The sequence below is a fragment of the Oncorhynchus kisutch genome, linkage group LG6, assembly GCF_002021735.2.
Source record: "Oncorhynchus kisutch isolate 150728-3 linkage group LG6, Okis_V2, whole genome shotgun sequence".
Taxonomy (NCBI): Eukaryota; Metazoa; Chordata; class Actinopteri; order Salmoniformes; family Salmonidae; genus Oncorhynchus; species Oncorhynchus kisutch.
Window position 1 is genome coordinate 21,908,609 of NC_034179.2, and position 20,919 is coordinate 21,929,527.

Genomic DNA, 20,919 nt, shown 5'->3' on the forward strand with positions numbered 1-20,919 from the left:
CTGACATTTTCTATAGGTTCCTCATGCTAGCTTTAACAGCAGTTGTCCATACTAAACAGTTAATTGATAGAGTGCTCTAGCAGGAAAATATTGGATAGTTCATTGGGGTGCTAACACATCATGGCGTAGAAATGGACCATGCTTCTGGCCTTCCTGGTTTATGGCGTACAGCAAGTTAGGCCATCAAGTATTCTTGGGAGAGACAGAGTGATGCCATATTTTTTCATGCGTCCATACAGCACAATGCAAATCTACAGGTACAGTAACTGCCAAAATAAAGTAAACACTAACATAGTGTCTTAATAGGGTGATGGGCCACCACAAGCTACCAGAACAGCTTCAATGCACCTTGGCATGGAGTCTACAAGTGCCGTCTCAGGCGTCGCTTCAGAATCTCCCATAAGTGTTCAATTGAGTTGAGATCTGGTGACTAACACACAAATCAAATCAAATCAAATTTATTTATATAGCCCTTCGTACATCAGCTGATATCTCAAAGTGCTGTACAGAAACCCAGCCTAAAACCCCAAACAGCAAGCAACACACACACACCCACCCACTCACCCAACCCCCTATCCTTCTTTAAAACCTATCTTTCAAAGTCACTGATAGCTCTTCTTCTAGCCATGGTAGCGAAAAATAATAGTCAACTGGGCATTTTTATGCATGACCCTAAGCATGATGGTTAATTGACTCAGGAACCACACCTGTATGGAAGCACCAGCGATTCATTCTGCAGACAACTCTGCATACATTGTAATTCCTCACAAAGCTAAGCCTGATCATTGGAAACACCAATAAAACACTTTACATGCTGTATGGGTGTAGTGGTGAGGTTGGACCCAGGCGCAGAGAAGTGACCAGACGAGGAATTGGTGGTTCAAGATAAACATAATACTTTACCGAGGAACGGTAAACAAACGATCACAGTAACACTGGGAAAACAACAAACACTAAGTCTCGAAAACTCACTCAGGAGACAAACGCACAGGGCAAACAATTCAAGCTTCTGCAAAGGAAACCAGAAAACCCCCTCTTTTAACAGGTAAATCATAATGAGTAGTAGGACACATCTGAGTGTCATTAATGTCTCTAGGACTGTCTCTGCCGCCCTTTGGTGACAGGTGAAACCATGACAATACCCCCCCCCCTTTCTAGGAGTGGCTGAGGTGTGGGCAGAGAGAAGGGACTGTTCCTTACCATCTTGAGACGGGAGACGGGAGACATGGAAGGATGGCCAGACCCTTATAGACCTGGGAAGCTGGAGACGATAGGAGACCGGGTAGATGCGACTCAGGAGCATGAATGGTCCTATGTAGCATGGAGCGAGCTTCTGTGAGTCCACCTTAAATTAAAGGGAATATCATGGGTGGAGAGACACACCCAGTTTGCCTGGTATTGGTGTCGGGCAGAGGAGTGGAGCAAGGAGGATCGCGCTCTGATCCAGATGGGCGACTTCGTCGAATGAATGCCTTGGCTGATGGCTCCCCTGCATCGGCATCTTGTTCAGGAAACGGGGGGCGAACCCGAACTGACACTCAAACGGTGACAATCCAGTGGATGAATTCAGCAGAGTGTTATGAGCATATTCCGCCCAGATGAGGAATTGCTCCAATTGCTGGCCTGAGAGGAAATGAAACAGCGGAGGAAATTCTCCAGCTCCTGGTTGGCCCGCTCCTGGTTGGCCCACCCCGAGGAGAGACTCACCGACGCCCCCAACAGGGAGCAGAAGGCCTTCCAACACCGTGTGACGAACTGGGACCCACAATGTCCTGAGGAAGTCGGTGTAGTCAAAATACATGGGTAATCCTGAGATCAGCGGTCTCCTTCGCTGAGGGCAACTTGGGTAAGGCGATGAAATGGATTGCCTTGGAGAACCGATCGACGACCACCGGGATAGTGGTAAGCCCTTGGGATGGAGGTAACCCTGTGATAAAGTCTACGGACAGGTGGGACCAGGGCCGGCTGGGAATGGGCTGAGGTTGGAGCAACCCAGCCGGTCGCTGTCAAGAGGACTTGCTTTGTGCACAGGTGGAACAGACCGCAAACAAAGGATCTCACATCCTCAATCATGTTGGGCCACCAGAATGTCTGCCTCAGGAACTCCAGTGTCCGATTAACCCCTGGATGCCCAGTTAATTTAGAGGTTGGTGTCCCCATTGTAGCACTCCAGAACAGGCTGATTGCGGAACATAAAGTCTGTTCGTGGGACCCCTGCCGGGGTCAGGTTCTCAGGTCTGGGCTTGTCGTATCATGGCCTCAATACTCCATATCACAGGGGCCACAATGCGGGAGCTGGGGATGATGGGCTCGGAGTCCCTCTCCTCATTAAAGACATCATGTTGGTGGGACAGGGCATCTGCTTTCTGATTCTTGGATCCAGGGAGATAGGCTAGTGTGAAAACAAACTGTTAAAAACAGCCTACCTAGCCTGGTTCAACCTCTTGGCTTCTTGAATGGAGACCAAGTTCTTATGGTCCATCCAGATCACGAAAGGATGAGGTAACCTCCGCAGTAGATTCAGCACCCTTCGCACATTCACCTGTCATGCTCCTGTGGGCTCAGATGTGTGTGTCCCAGCTGTATGGGCTCCACAATGCTGTGTTTGGGGGGGCTTGGGGTGCTCAGGAAACTGGGATACTGGGGTAGTGTCAAAAAGGCGCTGTCTCACGTTCTCGGAGGCGGTTGTAGATCCGCCTCCGAGCGTTATCAGGGACTCGAGGTCCTTTGCCAGTTCCCGAGAGGCCAGTTCATCCTTGATAGAGTTAGACAAACCCTGATGGAAAGCGGTAACCAGGGCCTCCGTATTCCACCCACTCTCGGCGGCGAGGGTGCGGAACTCAATTGCCAAGTCAGCCACTGGTCTACCCCTTTGCGGATGTTGAACAGTCAGCTGACAGCTTTTCGTCCGTCGACTGGGTGGTCGAAGACTAGTTGCAGCTCGGCAGGGAAGACTAATACGGAGCTGCAGGATGGTGGCTCTTGTTCCCACACCGCCGTTGCCCACGCCAGAGCCAGTAGGTCCCTCACTGTTGCCGCTTGATATAGATCCCCCTCAGCTCCCAGCTGTGCCCTGGACAACATATGTGAATAGATTGCCCCCCATCTATCATCAGAGTTCGTACTATTAGGTGATCTAAACTGCGATATGCTTAACACCCCGGCGATCCTACAATCTAAGATAGATGCCCTGAATCTCATACAAATAATCAAGGAACCTACCAGGTACAACCACAAATTCGTGAACATGGGCACCCTCATAGATATCATCCTGAACAATTTGCCCTCTAAATATACCTCTGCAGTTTTCAACCACGATCTCAGAGATCACTGCCTCATTGCCTGCGTCCATTATGGGTATGACCAACCCTCATCACTGTCAAACGCTCCCTAAAACACTTCTGCGAGCAGGCCTTTCTAATCGACCTGGCCCGGGTATCCTGGAAGGATATTGACCTCATCCCGTCAGTAGAGGATGCCTGGTTGTTCTTTAAAAGTGTATTCCTCAACATCTTAAATAAGCATGCCCCTTTCAAAAAAATTTAAAACTAAGAACAGATATAGCTCTTGGTTCACTCCAGACCTGACTGCCCATGACCAGCACAAAAACATCCTGTGGTGTTCTGCATTAGCATCGAATAGTCCCCGCAATTTGCAACGTTTCAGGGAAGTCAGGAACCAATATACAGTCAGTTAGGAAAGCAAAGGCTAGCTTTTTCAAACAGAAATTTGCATCCCGCAGAACTAATTCCAAAAGGTTTTGGGACACTGTAAAGTCCATGGAGAATAAGTGCACCTCCTCCCAGCTGCCCACTGCACTGAGGCTAGGAAACACTGTCACCACCGATAAATCCACGGTAATCGAGCATTTCAATAAGCTATTCTCTACGGCTGGCCATGCTTTTCACCTGGCTACCCCAACCCCGGCCAACAGCTCTGCACCCAGCAACTGGCCCAAGCCAACTGCCCCCCCCCCCGCTTCTCCTTCACCCAAATCCACACAGCTGATGTTCTAAAAGAGCTGCAAAATCTGGATCCCTATAAATCAGCCGGGCTAGACAATCTGAACGCTCTCTTCCTATAATTATACGCCGCCATTGTTGCAAGCCATATTACTACTCTGTTCAACCTCTCTTTCCTATCGTCAGAGATTCCTAAAGATTGGAAAGCGGCCGCGGTCATCCCCCTCTTCAAAGGGGGGGACACTCTAGACCCAAACTGTTACAGACCTATATCCATCCTGCCCTGCCTATCTAAAGACTTCGAAAGCCAAGTGAACAAACAGATCACCAGTTATTTTGAATCTCACCGTACCTTCTCCGCTATGCAATCCGGTTTTCGAGCTGGTCACGGGTGCACTTCAGCCACGCTCAAGGTCCTAAACAATATCATAACCGCCATCAAAAAAAGAGTACTGTGCAGCCGTCTTCATCGACCTGGCCAAGGCTTTCGACTCTGTCAATCACCGTATTCTTATCGGCAGATTCAACAGCCTTGGTTTCTCAAATGATTGCCTCGCCTGGTTCACCAACTACTTCTCAGATAGAGTTCAGTATGTAAAATCGGAGGGCCTGTTGTCCGGACCTCTGGCAGTCTCTATGGGGGTGCCACAGGGTTAAATTCTTGAGCCGACTCTTTTCTCTGTATACATCCATGATGTCGCTCTTGCTACTGGTGATTCTTTGATGCACCTCTACTCAGACGACACCATTCTGTATACATCTGGCCCATCTTTGGACACTGTGTTAACAAACCACCAAACAAGCTTCAATGCCATACAACACTCCTTCCATGGCCTCTAACTGCTCTTAAATGCAAGTAAAGCGAAATGCATGCTCTTCAACCGATCGCTGTCCACACCTGCCCGCCCGACTAGCATCACTACTCTGGACAGTTCTGACCTAGAATATGTGGACAACTATAAATACCTAAGTGTCTGGCTAGACTGTAAACTCTCATTCCAGACTCATATTAAGCATCTCCAATGCAAAATTAAATCTAGAATCAGGCTTCCTATTTCACGAACAAAGCCTCCTTCACTCATGCTGTCAAACATATTCTCGTATAACTGACTATCCTACCGATCCATGACTTCAGTGATATAATTTACAAAATAGCCTCCAACACTCTACTCAGCAAATTGGATGCAGTCTATCACAGTGCCACCAAATCTCCATATACTTTGTCACCAAAGCCCCATATACTACCCACCACTGCGACTGTATGCTCTCGTTGGCTGGTCCTCACTACATATTCGTCGCCAAACCCACAGGCTCCAGGTAATCTATTAGTCTTTGCTAGGTAAAGCTCTGCATTATCTCAGCTTACTGGTCACCATAGCAACACCCACCCGTAGCACGGTCTCCAGCAGGTATATTTCACTGGTCATCCCCAAAGCCAACAACGACTTTGGCCGCCTTTCGATCAAGTTATCTGCTTCCAATGATTGGAACGAATTGTAAAAATCACTAATCACTAAATCACTAATTTCAAGCATCAGCTGTCAGAGCAGCTTACCGATCACTGCAGCTGTACACAGCCAATCTGTAAATAGCCCATCCAACCAAATACAGTTGAAGTCGGAAGATTGCATACACCTTAGCCAAATACATACGTTTTTCACAATTCCTGACTAATACTAATATTAATACTAGTAAGAATTCCCTGTTTTAGGTCAGTTAGGATCTCCATTTTATTTTAAGAATGTGAAATGTCAGAATAATAGTAGAGAGAATGATTCATTTCAGCTATTATGTCACGTTTCTTCAAAATCGAACCCAGAAGCAGACCAGGACAAGGAGAGTAGGAAGAAGGTGAGTATTTATTTACAAGTGAATGTGAGTGGGTAGATACATCCAGGTGGCATAGCGGGCAGCGGTGGTGAGTTGATGGGAGTAAATAGGTGGATCCAATGGGGAAGCGGAATCCTCGGGAATGGGGTAAATGATCCGGGTGAGTAACTGAAGACAGAACAAACGGAGGTAAGTTGAAGGCAAGCAAGACGTACAAAACAACAAAACAAATTCTATCCAACTTGAGGCTGATACTATGGCACAACATACTGTTCATGGCTAACGATCCGGCAGGGAATGGATGTCAGGTCAGAGCTTTTGAAGGGGAGAGGTGATGATCAGGACAGGTGTGCAGATTACTGATGGGATACAGGTGCGGGTGAACATCGATCTCCCAACAAGCTAATCTGCCCGGCAACCAGACAGGGTGCGTTCCAGGACACCGGAAACACACTCCAGGACAGAAACACAGGCAAACACAGACTCAGGAAGCGGGGTTCGTGACATATTATTTATTTCATCACATTCGCAGTGGGTCACAAGTTTACATACACTCAATTAGTATTTGGTACCATTGCCTTTAAATTGTTTAACTTGGGTCAAACATTTCGGGAAGCCTTGCACAAGCTTCCCACAATAGGTTGGTGAATTTTGACCCATTCCTCCTGACAGAGCTGGTGTAACTGAGTCAGGTTTGTAAGCCTCCTTGCTCGCACACGCTTTTTCAGTTCTGCCCACAAATTTTCAATGGGACTGAGGTCAGTGCTTTGTGATGGCCACTCCAATACCTTGACTTTGTTGTCCTTAAGCCATTTTTCCACAACTTTGGAAGTATGCTTGGGGTCATTGTCCATTTGGAAGACCCATTTGAGACCAAGCTTTAACTTCCTGACTGATGTAATGAAAGGTTGCTTCAATATATCCACATCATTTTCCTGCCATTTATTTTGTGAAGTGCACCAGTCCCTCCTTCTGCAAAGCACCCCCACAACATCATGCTGCCACCCCTGTGCTTCACGGTTGGGATGGTGTTCTTCGGCTTGCAAGCCTCCCCCTTTTTCCTTCAAACATAACGATGGTCATTATGGCCAAACAGTTCTATTTTTATTTCATCAGACGAGAGGACATTTCTCCAAAAAGTACGATCTTTGTCCCCATGTGCAGTTGCAAACCGTAGTCTGGCTTTTTTATGGTAGTTTTGGAGCAGCGGCTTCTTCCTTGCTGAGTGGCCTTTCAGGTTATGTCGATATCGGACTCATTTTACTTTGGATATAGATACTTTTGTACCAGTTTCCTCCAGCATCTCCACATGGTCCTTTGCTGTTGTTCTGGGATTGATTTGTAATTTTCGCACCAAAGTACGTTCATCTCTAGGAGACAGAACGCGTCTCCTTCCTGAGCGATGTGACGGCTGCGTGGTCCCCATGGTGTTTATACTTGCGTACTAGTGTTTGTACAGATGAACGTGGTATCTTCAGGCGTTTGGAAATTGCTCCCAAGGATGAACCAGACCTGTGGAGGTCTACAATTTCTTTCTGAGATCTTGGCTGATTCCTTTTGATTTTCCGAATGATGTCAATCAAAGAGGCACAGAGTTTGAAAGTAGGCCTTGAAATACATCCACAGGTACACCTCCAATTGACTGAAATGATGTCAATTAGCCTATCGGAAGCTTCTAAAGCCATGACATCATTTTCTGGAATTTTCCAAGCTGTTTAAATGCACAGTCAACTTAGTGTATGTAAACTTCTGACCCACTGGAATTGTGATACAGTGAATTATAAGTGAAATAATCTGTAAACAATTGTTGAAAAATTACTTGTGTCATGCACAAAGTAGATGTCCTAAACGACTTGCCAAAACTGGTTTGTTAACAAGAAATTTGTGGAGTGGTTGAAAAACAAGTTTTAATGACTCCAACCTAAGTGTATGTAAACTTCCGTCTTTAACTGTACCTACCTCATCTCCATATTTGTTTTTGTTTTTCTGCTCTTTTGCATACCAGTATTTCTACTTGCACATCCTCATCTGCACATCTATCACTCTAGTGTTAATTGCTAAATTGTAATTACTTCGCCACTTTGGCCTATTTATTGCCTTACCTCCTTACTTCATTTGCACACACTGTATACAGATTTTTCTATTGTGTTATTGACTGTACGTTTGTTTATCCCATGTGTAACTCTGTGTTGTTGTTTTTGTCGCACTGCTTTGCTTTATCTTGGCCAGGTCGCAGTTGTAAATGAGAACTTGATCTCAACTGGCCTACCTGGTTAAATAAAGGTGAAATATATATATATTTTAAGTCTCTCAAGCTCACGAAGGTATATTAAATTGCTACTGTGCTGAGTTTCGTAGACGTAAGCTGTATTGCACTTGTTGAAAAGAGCAAGTTTAATGTTGTGAAGCTGACAGCTGTAAGCCTTAGTTATTATTCTGTTTTTAAGTTAAAGGTTACTCTTCTACCATACTGAGTGGGTATGCAAATGCTTGGTGCACTCTGACCAGATTCATGGTAGAATAACAAAGAACAGTTTTTACTCTGAAAACGCTGATGGCATCATGTTTTATCTCTGAAAGTTGTAGGAGCACTTTCTTTGTACATCAATATATCACAACACAAGAGTTCTGGCACCAGTTTTTTGTCTGTGTCCATAGTTTATACACACATTGTCCACATACCAACAGCATGGGCTCCGTCTGTTAACATGGAGATAGGAGGGAAAATATGCCAATGTACCCCTGATAAGTGATGGAGCCGATCAAGGGTAGCATTCCAAAGAGACATCAGAGACTGTAACGTTCTTTGTTTCACGGAAACATGGCTCACTCGAGACATCTGATCTGAGTTGGTAAAGCCACCTCGTTTCTTCACGCATCGCGCCGACAGAAACAAGCATCTCTCTTTGGTAAGAAGAAGGGCGGGGGTGTATGCTTTATGATTAACGAGACATGTTGTGATCATAACAACATACAGGAACTCGAGTCCTTTTGTTCACCTGACTTAGAATTCCTCACAATCAAATGCCGACTGCATTATCTACCAAGAGAATTCTCTTCGATCATAATCACAGTCGTGTATATTCCCCCCCAAGCAGACACATCGACGGCCCTGAAAGTACTTAATTCGACTCTATGTAAACTGGAAACCACATATCCTGAGGCTGCATTTATTGTAGCTGGGGATTTTAACAAGGTTAATCTGAGACAAGGCTCCCCAAATTCTATCAGCATATCGATTGTGCTACCAGGGCTGGCAAAACCCTAGATCACTGTTATTCTAACTTCCGCGACGCATATAAGGCCCTCCCCCGCCCTCCCTTCGGAAAAGCTGACCACGAATCCATTTTGTTGCTCCCAGCCTACAGACAGAAACAAAAACAGGAAGCACCCGCGCTCAGGTCTGTTCAGCGCTAGTACGACCAATCGGATTCCACGCTTCAAGATTGCTTCGATCACGTGGACTGGGATATGTTCCGCATTGCGGCGAACAACAACATTGACGAATACGCTGATTCGGTGAGAGAGTGCATCGGCAAGTGCATCGGTGATGTTGTACCCACAGCGTCTATTAAAACATTCCCCAACCAGAAACCGTGGATTGATGGCAGCATTCGCGCAAAACTGAAAGCACGAACCACTGCTTTTAATCAGGGCAGGTGACCGGAAACATGACCGAATACAAACAGTGTAGCTATTCCCTCTGCAAGTCAATCAAACAAGCTAAGCGTCAGTATAGAGACAATGTGGAGTCGCAATTCAAAGGCTCAGACACGAGAGGTATGTGGCAGGGTCTACAGTCAATCATAGACTACTTGCTCCCAGACAGAATAAAAACAAATTTTTTGCTCACTTTGAGGAAAATACAGTTCCACTGACACGGCCAAAACCTGCGGGCTCTCCTTCACTGTAGCCAACATGAGTAAAACATTTAAACGTGTTAACCCTCGGAAGGCTGCATGCCCAGACGGCATCCCCGGCCGCGTCCTCAGAGCATGCACAGACCAGCTGGCTGGTGTGTTTACGGACATATTCAATCAATCCTTATCCCAGTCTGCTGTTCCCACATGCTTCAAGAGGGCCACCATTGTTCCTGTTCCCAAGAAAGCGAAGGTAACTGAGCTAAATGACTACCGCCCTGTAGCACTCACTTCCGTCATCATGAAGTGCTTTGAGAGACTAGTCAAGGACCATATCACCTCCACCCTAGACCCACTCCAATTTGCTTACCGCCCCAATAGGTCCACAGACGACGCAATCGCCATCACACTGCACAGTGCCCTATCCCATCTAGACAAGAGGAATACCAATGTAAGAATGCTGTTCATCGATTACAGCTCAGCATTTAACACCATAGTACCCTCCAAACTGTGTGTGAGTGTTGTGTCAGGAAAATAACCTCACACTCAATGTCAACAAAACAATGGAGATGATCGTGGATTTCAGGAAACAGCAGAGGGAGCAGCCCCCTATATACATTGACGGGACAGTAGTGGAGAGGGTGGAAAGTTTTAAGTTCCTTGGTGTACACATCATGGCAAACTGAAATGGTCCACCCACACAGACAGCGTGGTGAAGAAGGCGCAACAGCGCCTCTTCATTATCAGGAGGCTGAAGAAATTTGGCTTGTTACCAAAAACACTCACAAACTTTTACAGATGCACAATCGAGAGCATCCTGTCGGGCTGTATCACCGCCTGGTACGGCAACTGCTCCGCCCATAACCGCAAGGCTCTCCAGAGGGTAGTGAGGTCTGCACAACGCATCACCGCCTGCAAACTACCTGCCCTCCAGGACACCTACACCACCCAATGTCACAAGAAGGCCAAAAACATCATCAAGGACAACAACCACCCGAGCCACTGCCTGTTCACTCCGCTATCATCCAGAAGGCGAGGTCAGTACAGGTGCATCAAAGCGGGGACCGAGAGACTGAAAAACAGCTTCTATCTCAAGGCCATCAGACTGTTAAACAGCCATCACTAACATTGAGTGGCTGCTGCCTCAACTCTAGCCACTTTAATAATGGAAAATTTGATGTAATCAATCTATCACTAGCCACTTTATATAATGCTTACACACCCTTCATTACTCATCTCATATGTATATACTGTACGCTACACCATCTACTGCATCTTGATGTAATGTATCACTAGCCACTTTAAACAATGCCACTTTATATATTGTTTACATACCCTACATTACTCATCTCATATGTATATACTGTACTCTATACCATCTACTGCATCTTGCCTATGCCGTTCGGGCATCACTCATTCATATATTTTTATGTACATATTCGTATTCATTCCTTTACACTTGTGTGCGTATAAGGTAGTTGTTGTGAAATTGTTAGGTATTACTGCATGGTCGGAACTAGAAGCACAAGCATTTCGCTACGCTCGCATTAACATCTGCTAACCATGTGTATGTGACAAATAAATTTGATTTGATTTGATTTGGATATCACATGATGTCAATACAACGATAAGGCATTCAAATGTTTTTTTTTTATTGATTATTATGATTGCCGGCTCTGCTCCAATCACTAAATACTGCCAAATTGCACAGCCATGACAATAATCACAATAACATACAGGCTCCAGTTTATTACTGCTTTTATAAAAACTTTTTTTTACATCAACAATCAATAAATTGTTCAGGCAACAACCCTCATGTAAGCATTTATTTTTTGCAGGTCGTCATTTTCACACCTAGTCAATAATTATTGGCTTTATTAAAAAAAGCTGATGATTGCTTTAACTACAGGTTTGACTTGCTGAGGGTATTATGAAACCTAAAGGCTTCGTCTGCAAGGAAGGCAGATGATCCATTTTCAAACCTTCTACACTGAGAAAAAAACACTGAAATATTGCTGAAGCTCTTCATTGTCTCTATCGATCACTTCTATGAAACTATCTACAGAAATATGCCTACAGAATTGTAATTTTCGTGAATGTTTGCAGTCTAAACCTATACAGTCGTGGCCAAATGTTTTGATAATGACACAAATATTAATTTCCACAAAGTTTGCTGCTTCAGTGTCTTTAGATATTTTTGTCAGTTGTTACTAAGAAATACTGAAGTATGATTACAAGCATTTCATAAGTGTCAAATATTTGCAGTGTTGACCCTTCTTTTTCAAGACCTCTGCAGTCCACCCTGGCATGCTGTCATTACATGTACTGTAATTGGGATTTTTCCTGGGATGCATTTACGATGCAGAGGAGAGGTATGAACCATCACCTTCAAGCTCTTCTGAAAAGCCCATCAGCGTCAGAATAACAAAGTAGCTAGTAGCTGTGCAACCTTTTGAGTCTGACTTTCTTCAGAATAATTATGAACATAAAATATTCTCAGTTGACATTACTTTAATTGGCATAAATACATTTGTTAAGATGCTCCCTCTTTCCCCTTACCCAGTCAGGAAGCTCAAGCCTGGGGGTATCAGGGCCTGAAATCAGCAAGGATAGATTACAAGTAGAAAGTCTTAATGCTGCATTACTTATTTATTGAAACACTGAATATTGGTTTACTGGTACATGCTCCTATGTCATCAATGTCATAATAATCATCAAACTCTCACAGACCCATTTACCATCACAAAACGCCTTATTGCATCACAGAGCTCTGCCTATAATAACTTGAATGGACCATGAACCAAAATTTGTTCTAAATTAAAAGGAAGTTACAGATTAAGCTAAGTAAATCCCATCGGTTTAATCGAACTCCATTGAGCAGCAATGTTCAGTTTATGTGGAAACCATTCACAGCACAGTCAATGGTCTGTGACTTCACGCTACAATACCCAAGCAAATCAAGTAAAAACACAGGTTTAACCATGCAGGTGTGTGTGATATCTAGTTGATGATGTACATTTGCCACACCCTAATTCCCCCCTAAAATGGCTGCTTCCATTTGGCTCAATTATCAATCAACCAAACCATTCCTCCCTTCCTCTGCAACACGCATAATAATGAGAAGAACATGCCTTCCACCAATAAACCACCAACATACCCTCCACCCTCCCAGACACTTTCATGGTAGATACCGCCCGTCCGTGTCCACGACTGATTGAACCATAAAGTCTCCAGCGAGCTAATGGAAGGGGCCCACCCACAGCATGCTCACACACAGGAATGGATTCAACCCTTCTGCAATTAAAGCTAATCTGAGGCCAAAGGCGTAGCCTAATGGATTTCAATAAAGGAGGCTGGCTGCAACAGACAATTGGGACGTTGATTTATGTGTGCTGAACTGTGGAGGGAGAGTGGTTGATGTACAGGAAGCACTGTGAGGTTCTGTGCACATCTCAGTGGTTGTTTCTCCTAGAGGGACATCATGCACTACTGAGTGTAATGACTACAGGCTCAATCTTTCAAAGGTGATGGGTTTGGGGATGGATTGACCTTTACACTGACGAGATTCCTGTTTCCACTCAACATACCATATCATATGAGCATTTGTCTGATCTTTAAACCTGACCAAACACAGCAGAGCCATAACAGAGGAGTTACGATTATTTGATTGGATAGCAAAGGATTCGTGCCTTGTTCTCATTTGCAAAAACATTCTATATTTACAGTGCAGGCTGTTCAGGGTCTTTCCTCCAGTAAGTAAGAATGAAAAATACACAGTACACCACTTACATGATTTATAAACAATTGTCAGTGGATTCCAGATTATTACTCACTTCCTACAGACAATGGTGTAACTGTGCACACTATAGGAAACAGAAACAATAGCTATACCTGTCATGCTTGTCATATTACATAATACCACAAACACTATGCCCATACAGACATATAGAACAACCTCTTGATAACCGGCTATCCATTCCTCCTGCATCCTCACTGTCTTTTATCCTATAGTCTTTGCTCTTGCTTCCACACACACCAACAGGCATGACAACGCCTCTTCCCCCTCAGGAGGCTGGAAAGACTGCTAGGCACTACAGAGGGTAGTGCATACTGCCAATCACTGGGACCGAGCTCCCTGCCATCCAGGACCTCTGTACCAGACAGTGTCAGAGAAAGGCCCTAAAAATTGTCAAAGACTCCAGCTAGCCAAGTCACAGACTGTTCTCTCTACTACCGCACGGCAAGCAGTACTGATGTACCAAATCTGGAACCAACAGGACCCTGAACAGCTTCTAACCCCAAGCCATAAGACTACTAAATAGTTAACCAAATAGCTACCCGGACAATCTGCATTGACCCTCTTTGCACTAACTCGTTTGATTCATCACATACGCTGCTGCTACTATTTATTATCTATCCTGTTGCCTAGGCACTTTACCCCTACCTATATGTATATATCTACCTCAATTACCTCATACCCCTACACATCAACTTGGTACTGGTACTCTGTGTATATAGACAAGTTATCGTTACTCATTGTGTACTTGTTCTTCATATTACTATTTTTTCTATATTTTTCTCTCTGCATTGTTGGGAAGGGCTAGTAAGTAAGCATCTCACTGTTAGTCTACACCTGTTGTTTACTAAGCATGTGACAAATAACATTTGATTTGATGGTTTTCACCATCTGCTCTCAAGTATTCTCCATGTCTCTAATGAGTCTAATCCAACACCCTGTTTGCAATATCTTGCATATTATCTCTCTCTCTCTCTCTCTCATTCACACATACTTCACACCCTAGTTTCTTGCTGTCTAGATTTCTAGCACACACTTAGACACTTACAACCTATGCTCTCTCCCTATCTCTCTATTCTTTCTCCGCTTCCTTTGAGCTATGGATCGTTTGATGTATTTTCATCACACTGGGCATTTGGTTGGGATTATTATTCATTATTCAGGACTGTTCTCCTCTACCCCCCAGCTGGTGTGATAGACAGGGATCCAGCCTGGCAGCCTCCCTCCCTGGGTCTGGTGGTGAATCACACTTTATGTATTGTGACCTGGGCTCTCCAGGAATTAACATTTAAGAGGTGTGCAGTGGCATCCCACATGCACAGACAGAAAAAGAACAAAGACCAAAGTAGGCATGCACTCACTCATAGAAACAAGAAACCATATTATTTAATTGCTATTAGGTAAGGCAAACACCCCGCCCAATCCCCAACTCCCCAGTCCCCATATCCCCACTGCGTGACTAGATGCGATATACAAAATGAGCAGTGAACACTGATAAATCATTTTCATGAGCTCTGGTGGTCTTCGCCAACATTTAGGACGACATGGGTGATTGGTCACCGTGCACAATAGTCTCAAAGGCGCTGGTAAAAAAAAAGAGAGAGCGATAGAGAGAGAAAGCTTAGTGCAAACAGAACCCCCCCACTTTTTTATCTGACAAATGGAGCCCTTGGGATGTCACGTGTTTACACATTGATTATTTTTGGGTAACTATAAAACAACATTACATGTTTACTATGCATGTTTTATGTGTTCCAACTATCATGCAACATTAGGCTACAATATCATTTTAAAAGATAAACGTCGAAAAATACTTTGCTTATTATATATCTATTAGCCTACATTGGCATGTTACAGGCTGTATCTTCTCATTTAAACAAGTTAAGTACACATTAAGTAGGCCTAGGCTATACATCAATACGTTGTGTTCAGACTTACAATAGCAAACACTGATATTTATATAATATGTTTCTGCAAATCAACATAAAATCGTCTGCAAATTGAATCAGAGTTTGCTAAACCAGTAAAAGACTAACAAACAAGCAAACACACGACACATTCGGATCTGATGTAAACGTATCCCATACGTACCTCGGATAAAAACGGACTTCATTTTGGAGATAGATTCCAAAAGAAGGCACCTCTTGTGTGCGTGGTAAAATACTTGTTCTCTGCTTGAAAAGCAAAGACCCTGTTCAGATGGATAGCAGTGGAAAATCCAGGGCACCGTCCATGAAAACTTTAGCCCAAGGTTTTAACATAGAAGCGAGATGGAGAACGCAGTCTCCTCTTCGCGCCACGCTTAGTCATTTGAGAGGTGCGCAGGGAACAAAACCTCCGATTTACATCCGAATACAGGCAACCCAAAGGAACGTCTCCAAACGGACCACATAAACGCACGGGTGGCAGCAATCCAATGGGCTACAGAATTAAAACCAGCAGCTGTCCACGGTTAAGAACAGTCATATATCCAATCATCCTTCGTGTGGTTTCCAACGCAGAGTTATCCTAGATGAGTAGTTCATTGTCGGTTGGCTTGTGAAGGTGGGAATCCAAAGACCTGCGCATCTCTAGCAGCTTAGAACAAGACAGGGCAGTGGGGAGATGCAGGCGCGCGGGCGTCTTTTTGAGCCAGAACGTGAGGAGGCAACTGAGATCATGGACTCATTTACACAGGCAGCCCAATTCTGATATATATATTTTTTTGACCAATCACATCATATCTTTTGACATCTGATCTATTTCAGAGCTGATCTGATTGGTTAAAATACCTATTAGTGAAATAAATATCAGAATTGGGCTGCTTTTGTAAACGCAGCAAATATGTTGGTGTTGCTGAACTTCTCTGTACTCTTTGATCACAACCCATATCCTTGAACAACAACCACACACACGCAGAACCGATGATCGCAACAAACGACATCCACTTGGCAAAAACTGGTTGTATCAACGTTGTTTCCACGTCATTAAAAAACACACAAAGAAACAATATGATGACGATGAATCAATGTGGAAAACTGATTGGATTAGTGAAAAGACTACTATTTTTTTACCAAACTTTTAACCTAAATCCAATGGCATGGTGACATTTGTTGTTGATTTAACGTTAAATTCACGTTGACAACTCAATCAAATGACGTTGAAATTATGTCTGTGCCCAGTGGGTAATACGCATCTCAGTACCGTTATGTGATGGACAGCAAACAAATTGTATATTTTTATTTAGTGATAGGTGTTGGTAGTGCTCTTGATTTATCTCGACCCGTTTAATTGATTGTAACACGACATAAAAAAACGAGCTTATATCATAGGCTAGTCGTAATGATAGGTGAGTATGAGATCTTCCTATCAGGCTATTCTAAATTAAGAGAGAGAGACGCCTCCCAGCGGTGGTGTGAACACTCATGAAATGTTTGCCACAGAGAAGACAAACATGTTTTTTCTATGAATGTCTGTAAAACACACTTCAACAGAGATTTATGTTTTAGTCTTTTCCGCCTTGCCGCATTGTGTTTATGCTAATCAGCACCATGGACAGCGCATGTATCCACCGCGCTCTTTCCCTTCGAGACGAGTAAACTTGAGGCTATCCTGCAGTAAGGAGTGCAGACGAGAACACTGGCTGTTGTAATTACTAGTCCTGTTTCCATGATAGATGGATGATTTGGCTCCATGTGTTTAATGAACACTGTGTGCAAGTAACAGCAGGCCTAGCTCATGCAATACTAAACGGAACACTATTTTGCACCATAGAAAACATAAACTCATCAAAAAAAGAAATGTCCTCTCACTGTCAATTGCGTTTATTTTCAGCAAACTTAACATGTGTTCATACAAATATTTACGCAACAAAATTCAACAACTGAGACAATAACTGAACAAGTTCCACAGACATGTGACTAACAGAAATTGAATAATGTGTCCCTGAACAAAGGGGGGGTCAAAATCAAAAGTAACAGTCAGTATCTGGTGTGGCCACCAGCTGCATTAAGTACTGCATTGCATCTCTTCCTCATGGACTGCACCAGATTTGCCAGTTCTTGCTGTGAGACTTTACCCCACTCTTCCACCATGGAACCTGCAAGTTCCCAGACATTTTTGTGGGGAATGGCCCTAGCCCTCACCCTCTGATCCAACAGGTCCCAGACGTCCACTATGGGATTGAGATCCGGGCTCTTCGCTGGCCATGACAGAACACTGACATTCTTGTCTTGCAGGAAATCACGCACAGAACGAGCAGTATGGCTGATGGCATTGTCATGCTAGAGGGTCATGTCAGGATGAGCCTGCAGGAAGGGTACCACATGATGGAGGAGGATGTCGTCCCTGTAACTTACAACGTTGAGATTGCCTGCAATGACAACAAGCTCAGTCCGATGATGCTGTGACACACTGCCACAGACCATGACAGACCCTCCACCTCCAAATCAATACCCGCTCCAGAGTACAGGCCTCGGTGCAACGCTCGTTCCTTCGATGATAAACGCAAATCCGACCATCACCCCTGGTGAGACAAAACCGCGACTTGTCAGTGAAGAGCACTTTTTGCCAGTCCTGTCTGGTCCACCGACAGTGGGTTTATGCCCATAGGTGCCGTTGTTACTGGTGATGTCTGGTGATGACCTGCCTTACAACAGGCCTACAACCCCTCAGTCCAGCTTCTCTAAGCCTATTGCGGACAGTCTGAGCACTGATGGAGGGATTGTGCATTCCTGGTGTAACTCGGGCAGTTGTTGTTGCCATCCTGTACCTGTCCCGCAGGTGTGATGTTCGGCTGTACCGATCCTGTGCAGGTGTTGTTACACGTGCTCTGCCACAACGAGGATGATCAGCTGTCCGTCCTGTCTCCCTGTAGTGCTGTCTTAGGCGTCTCTCTAAGTAATGTGCCATCCCGCTGTACAAAAACTGGTTGAATCAATGTTGTTTCCACATCATTTCAAACCCAGAAATGTTAATGTGATGATGTTCAATCAACGTGTAAAACGAATTGGATTTGCAAAAAGTAATCCATTTAACTTCATTTAATCTTTTTTTCACCCAACTTTGAACCTAATCCAATGACATGGTGACGTTTTTTGTTGATTTCACCTTGAATTCACGTTAGTTGACAATTCAACCAAATGTAAATACAAAACTAGATCTTTAACTGAAGTCGGCCCAGGAGGATAAACAACACATAGCTTCAGAAAACAAAAACACAAATTTGTTAGGGTCAGTAATTTGTGCAAATCTCTGCATTCATTACCTGCCTGTCACACTTGGCATCCATTCACATGAAACATCGTGGCTGGGACCTCTGTTCCCAACATAGTCTCATTTCAGTATTCAACATTTATCAAATTTTGGGGGGTTAAGTTTGGGCATTAATTCTGACTGGTTAAGGTAAGGGTTAAGGTTTAGGATAGGTCTAAAACAGTAAAAACATCATGGTTGGGTGTAGGCATTAATTCTGACTGGTTAAAGGTGCAATATGCAGAAATCACCATTTCCTGGTTGCTACAATTCTAATAGTTTTCCCAATTTCAGCTTTTCTGACATAACAAGCTATGTATAATGTAGAGAATCATTGAACCGAATCGTACCAAAATAACTTTTCAATAACCAGAAATATAGTATTTTCAGATGTTTGAAGCTGGTGTACAAAACTGAAAGTAAAAGACACAAAAACAAAACTTAAAAACAGGAAGCATTGAAATGGCTAACATCTACCACTTCTTAGACTTGCTTTCAATGAGAATGACAGATATACAGTGGGGCAAAGAGGTGGGGCTCATAATAGCTCTTTGAGTGGGTGGTCTGGCAGAAAGCCTCCGTCTCATTGCGCGCGGTCACGAGAGAGTGTTCTTGCGTTCCTATGCGTTTCTTCAGACAATGAAATTCTCCGGTTGGAACCTTATTGCTGAATAATGTTTAAAACATCCTAAATATGGATTGCATACATAATTTGACTTTCTACGACCTGTAACGGAACTTTTTGAGTTTTTGTCTGTCGTGCTTTTTGAGTATTGGATGCTGGGCTGAACAAGCTAACAACAAGTGGCTAAATGGTGGGCTTTATGGAACTTTATGGAACAAATCAGTCATTTATTGTCGAACTGGGATTCCTGGAACTGCCTTCTGATGAAGATATTCAAAGGTAAGTGAAAATTTATAGTGTTTTTTGTAGCTTCTGTTGACGCCAAAATGGCGGCTATTTCTTTGGGTTCTGAGTGCCGTTCTCAGATTATTATTTTTCCATAATAAATAAAAACATCTGACACAGCGGTTATATAGAGGATACGTTTATCTTTAATTCTGTGAATAACACTTGCATCTTTTATCAATGTTTATTGTGAGTATTTCTGCAAAATCACTGGATGTTTTGGAATCAAAACATTACTGCACGTAACGTGGCAATGTAAACTGAGATTTTTTTTATATATATGCACATTATCGAACAAAACACAAAATACATGTATAACATGATGTCCTATGAGTGTCATCTGATAGAGATAATCAAAGGTTAGTGATTCATTTTATCTATATTTATGCTTTTGTGACTGTGAAAAATCGCTGTGTGTGTTTTTGACTTTGGTGGTCATCTAAAATAAATATGTGTTATGTTTTCGCTGTAAAACATTTAAAGAATCGGACACTATGGGTAGATTAACAAGATGTTTATCTTTCATTTGCTGTATTGGACTTGTTAATGTGTACCCCCTAGCCCCAACATGTTATATACCCTTTGTTGGCAATGACAGAGGTCAAACGTTTTCTGTAAGTCTTCACAAGGTTTTCACACACACTGTTGCTGGTATTTTGGCCCATTCCTCCATGCAGATCTCCTCTAGAGCAATGATGTTTTGGGGCTGTTGCTGGTCAACACGGACTTTCAACTCCCTCCAAAGATTTTCTATGGGGTTGAGATCTGGAGACTGGCTAGGCCACTCCAGGACCTTGAAATGCTTCTTACAAAGCCACTCCTTCGTTGCCCAGGCGGTGTGTTTGGGATCATTGTCATGCTGAAAGACCCCAGCCACGGTTCATCTTCAATGCCCTTGCTGATGGAAAGAGGTTTTCACTCAAAATCTCACGATACATTCATTCATTCTTTCCTATACACGGATCAGTCGTCCTGGTCCCTTTGCAGAAAAACAGCCCCAAAGCATGATGTTTCCACCCCCATGCTTCACAGTAGGTATGGTGTTCTTTGGATGCAACTCAGCATTCTTTGTCCTCCAAACATGATGAGTTGAGTTTTTACCAAAAAGTTATATTTTGGTTTCATCTGACCATATGACATTCTCCCAATCTTCTTCTGGATCATCCAAATGCTCTCTAGCAAACTTCAGATGGGCCTGGACATGTACTGGCTTAAGCAGGGGGACACGTCTGGCACTGCAGGATTTGAGTCCCTGGCGGCGTAGTGTGTTACTGATGGTAGGTTTTGTTACTTTGGTCCCAGCTCTCTGCAGGTCATTCACTAGGTCCC

General features: G+C 43.7%; 1 protein-coding gene across 1 annotated transcript in view; it reads right to left on the reverse strand.

Moving 5' to 3' along the window:
* LOC109892072 (reticulon-4 receptor-like) overlaps positions 1-16,114 on the reverse strand; it is a 44,067-nt gene extending 27,953 nt beyond the window's left edge. The window contains exon 1 of the mRNA XM_020484492.2: positions 15,540-16,114. Within this exon, the coding sequence (XP_020340081.1) occupies positions 15,540-15,561 (22 nt within the window). The 5' untranslated portion in view covers positions 15,562-16,114. The remainder of the gene's footprint in view (positions 1-15,539) is intronic.
* Between the last annotated feature and the right edge of the window lie 4,805 nt (positions 16,115-20,919).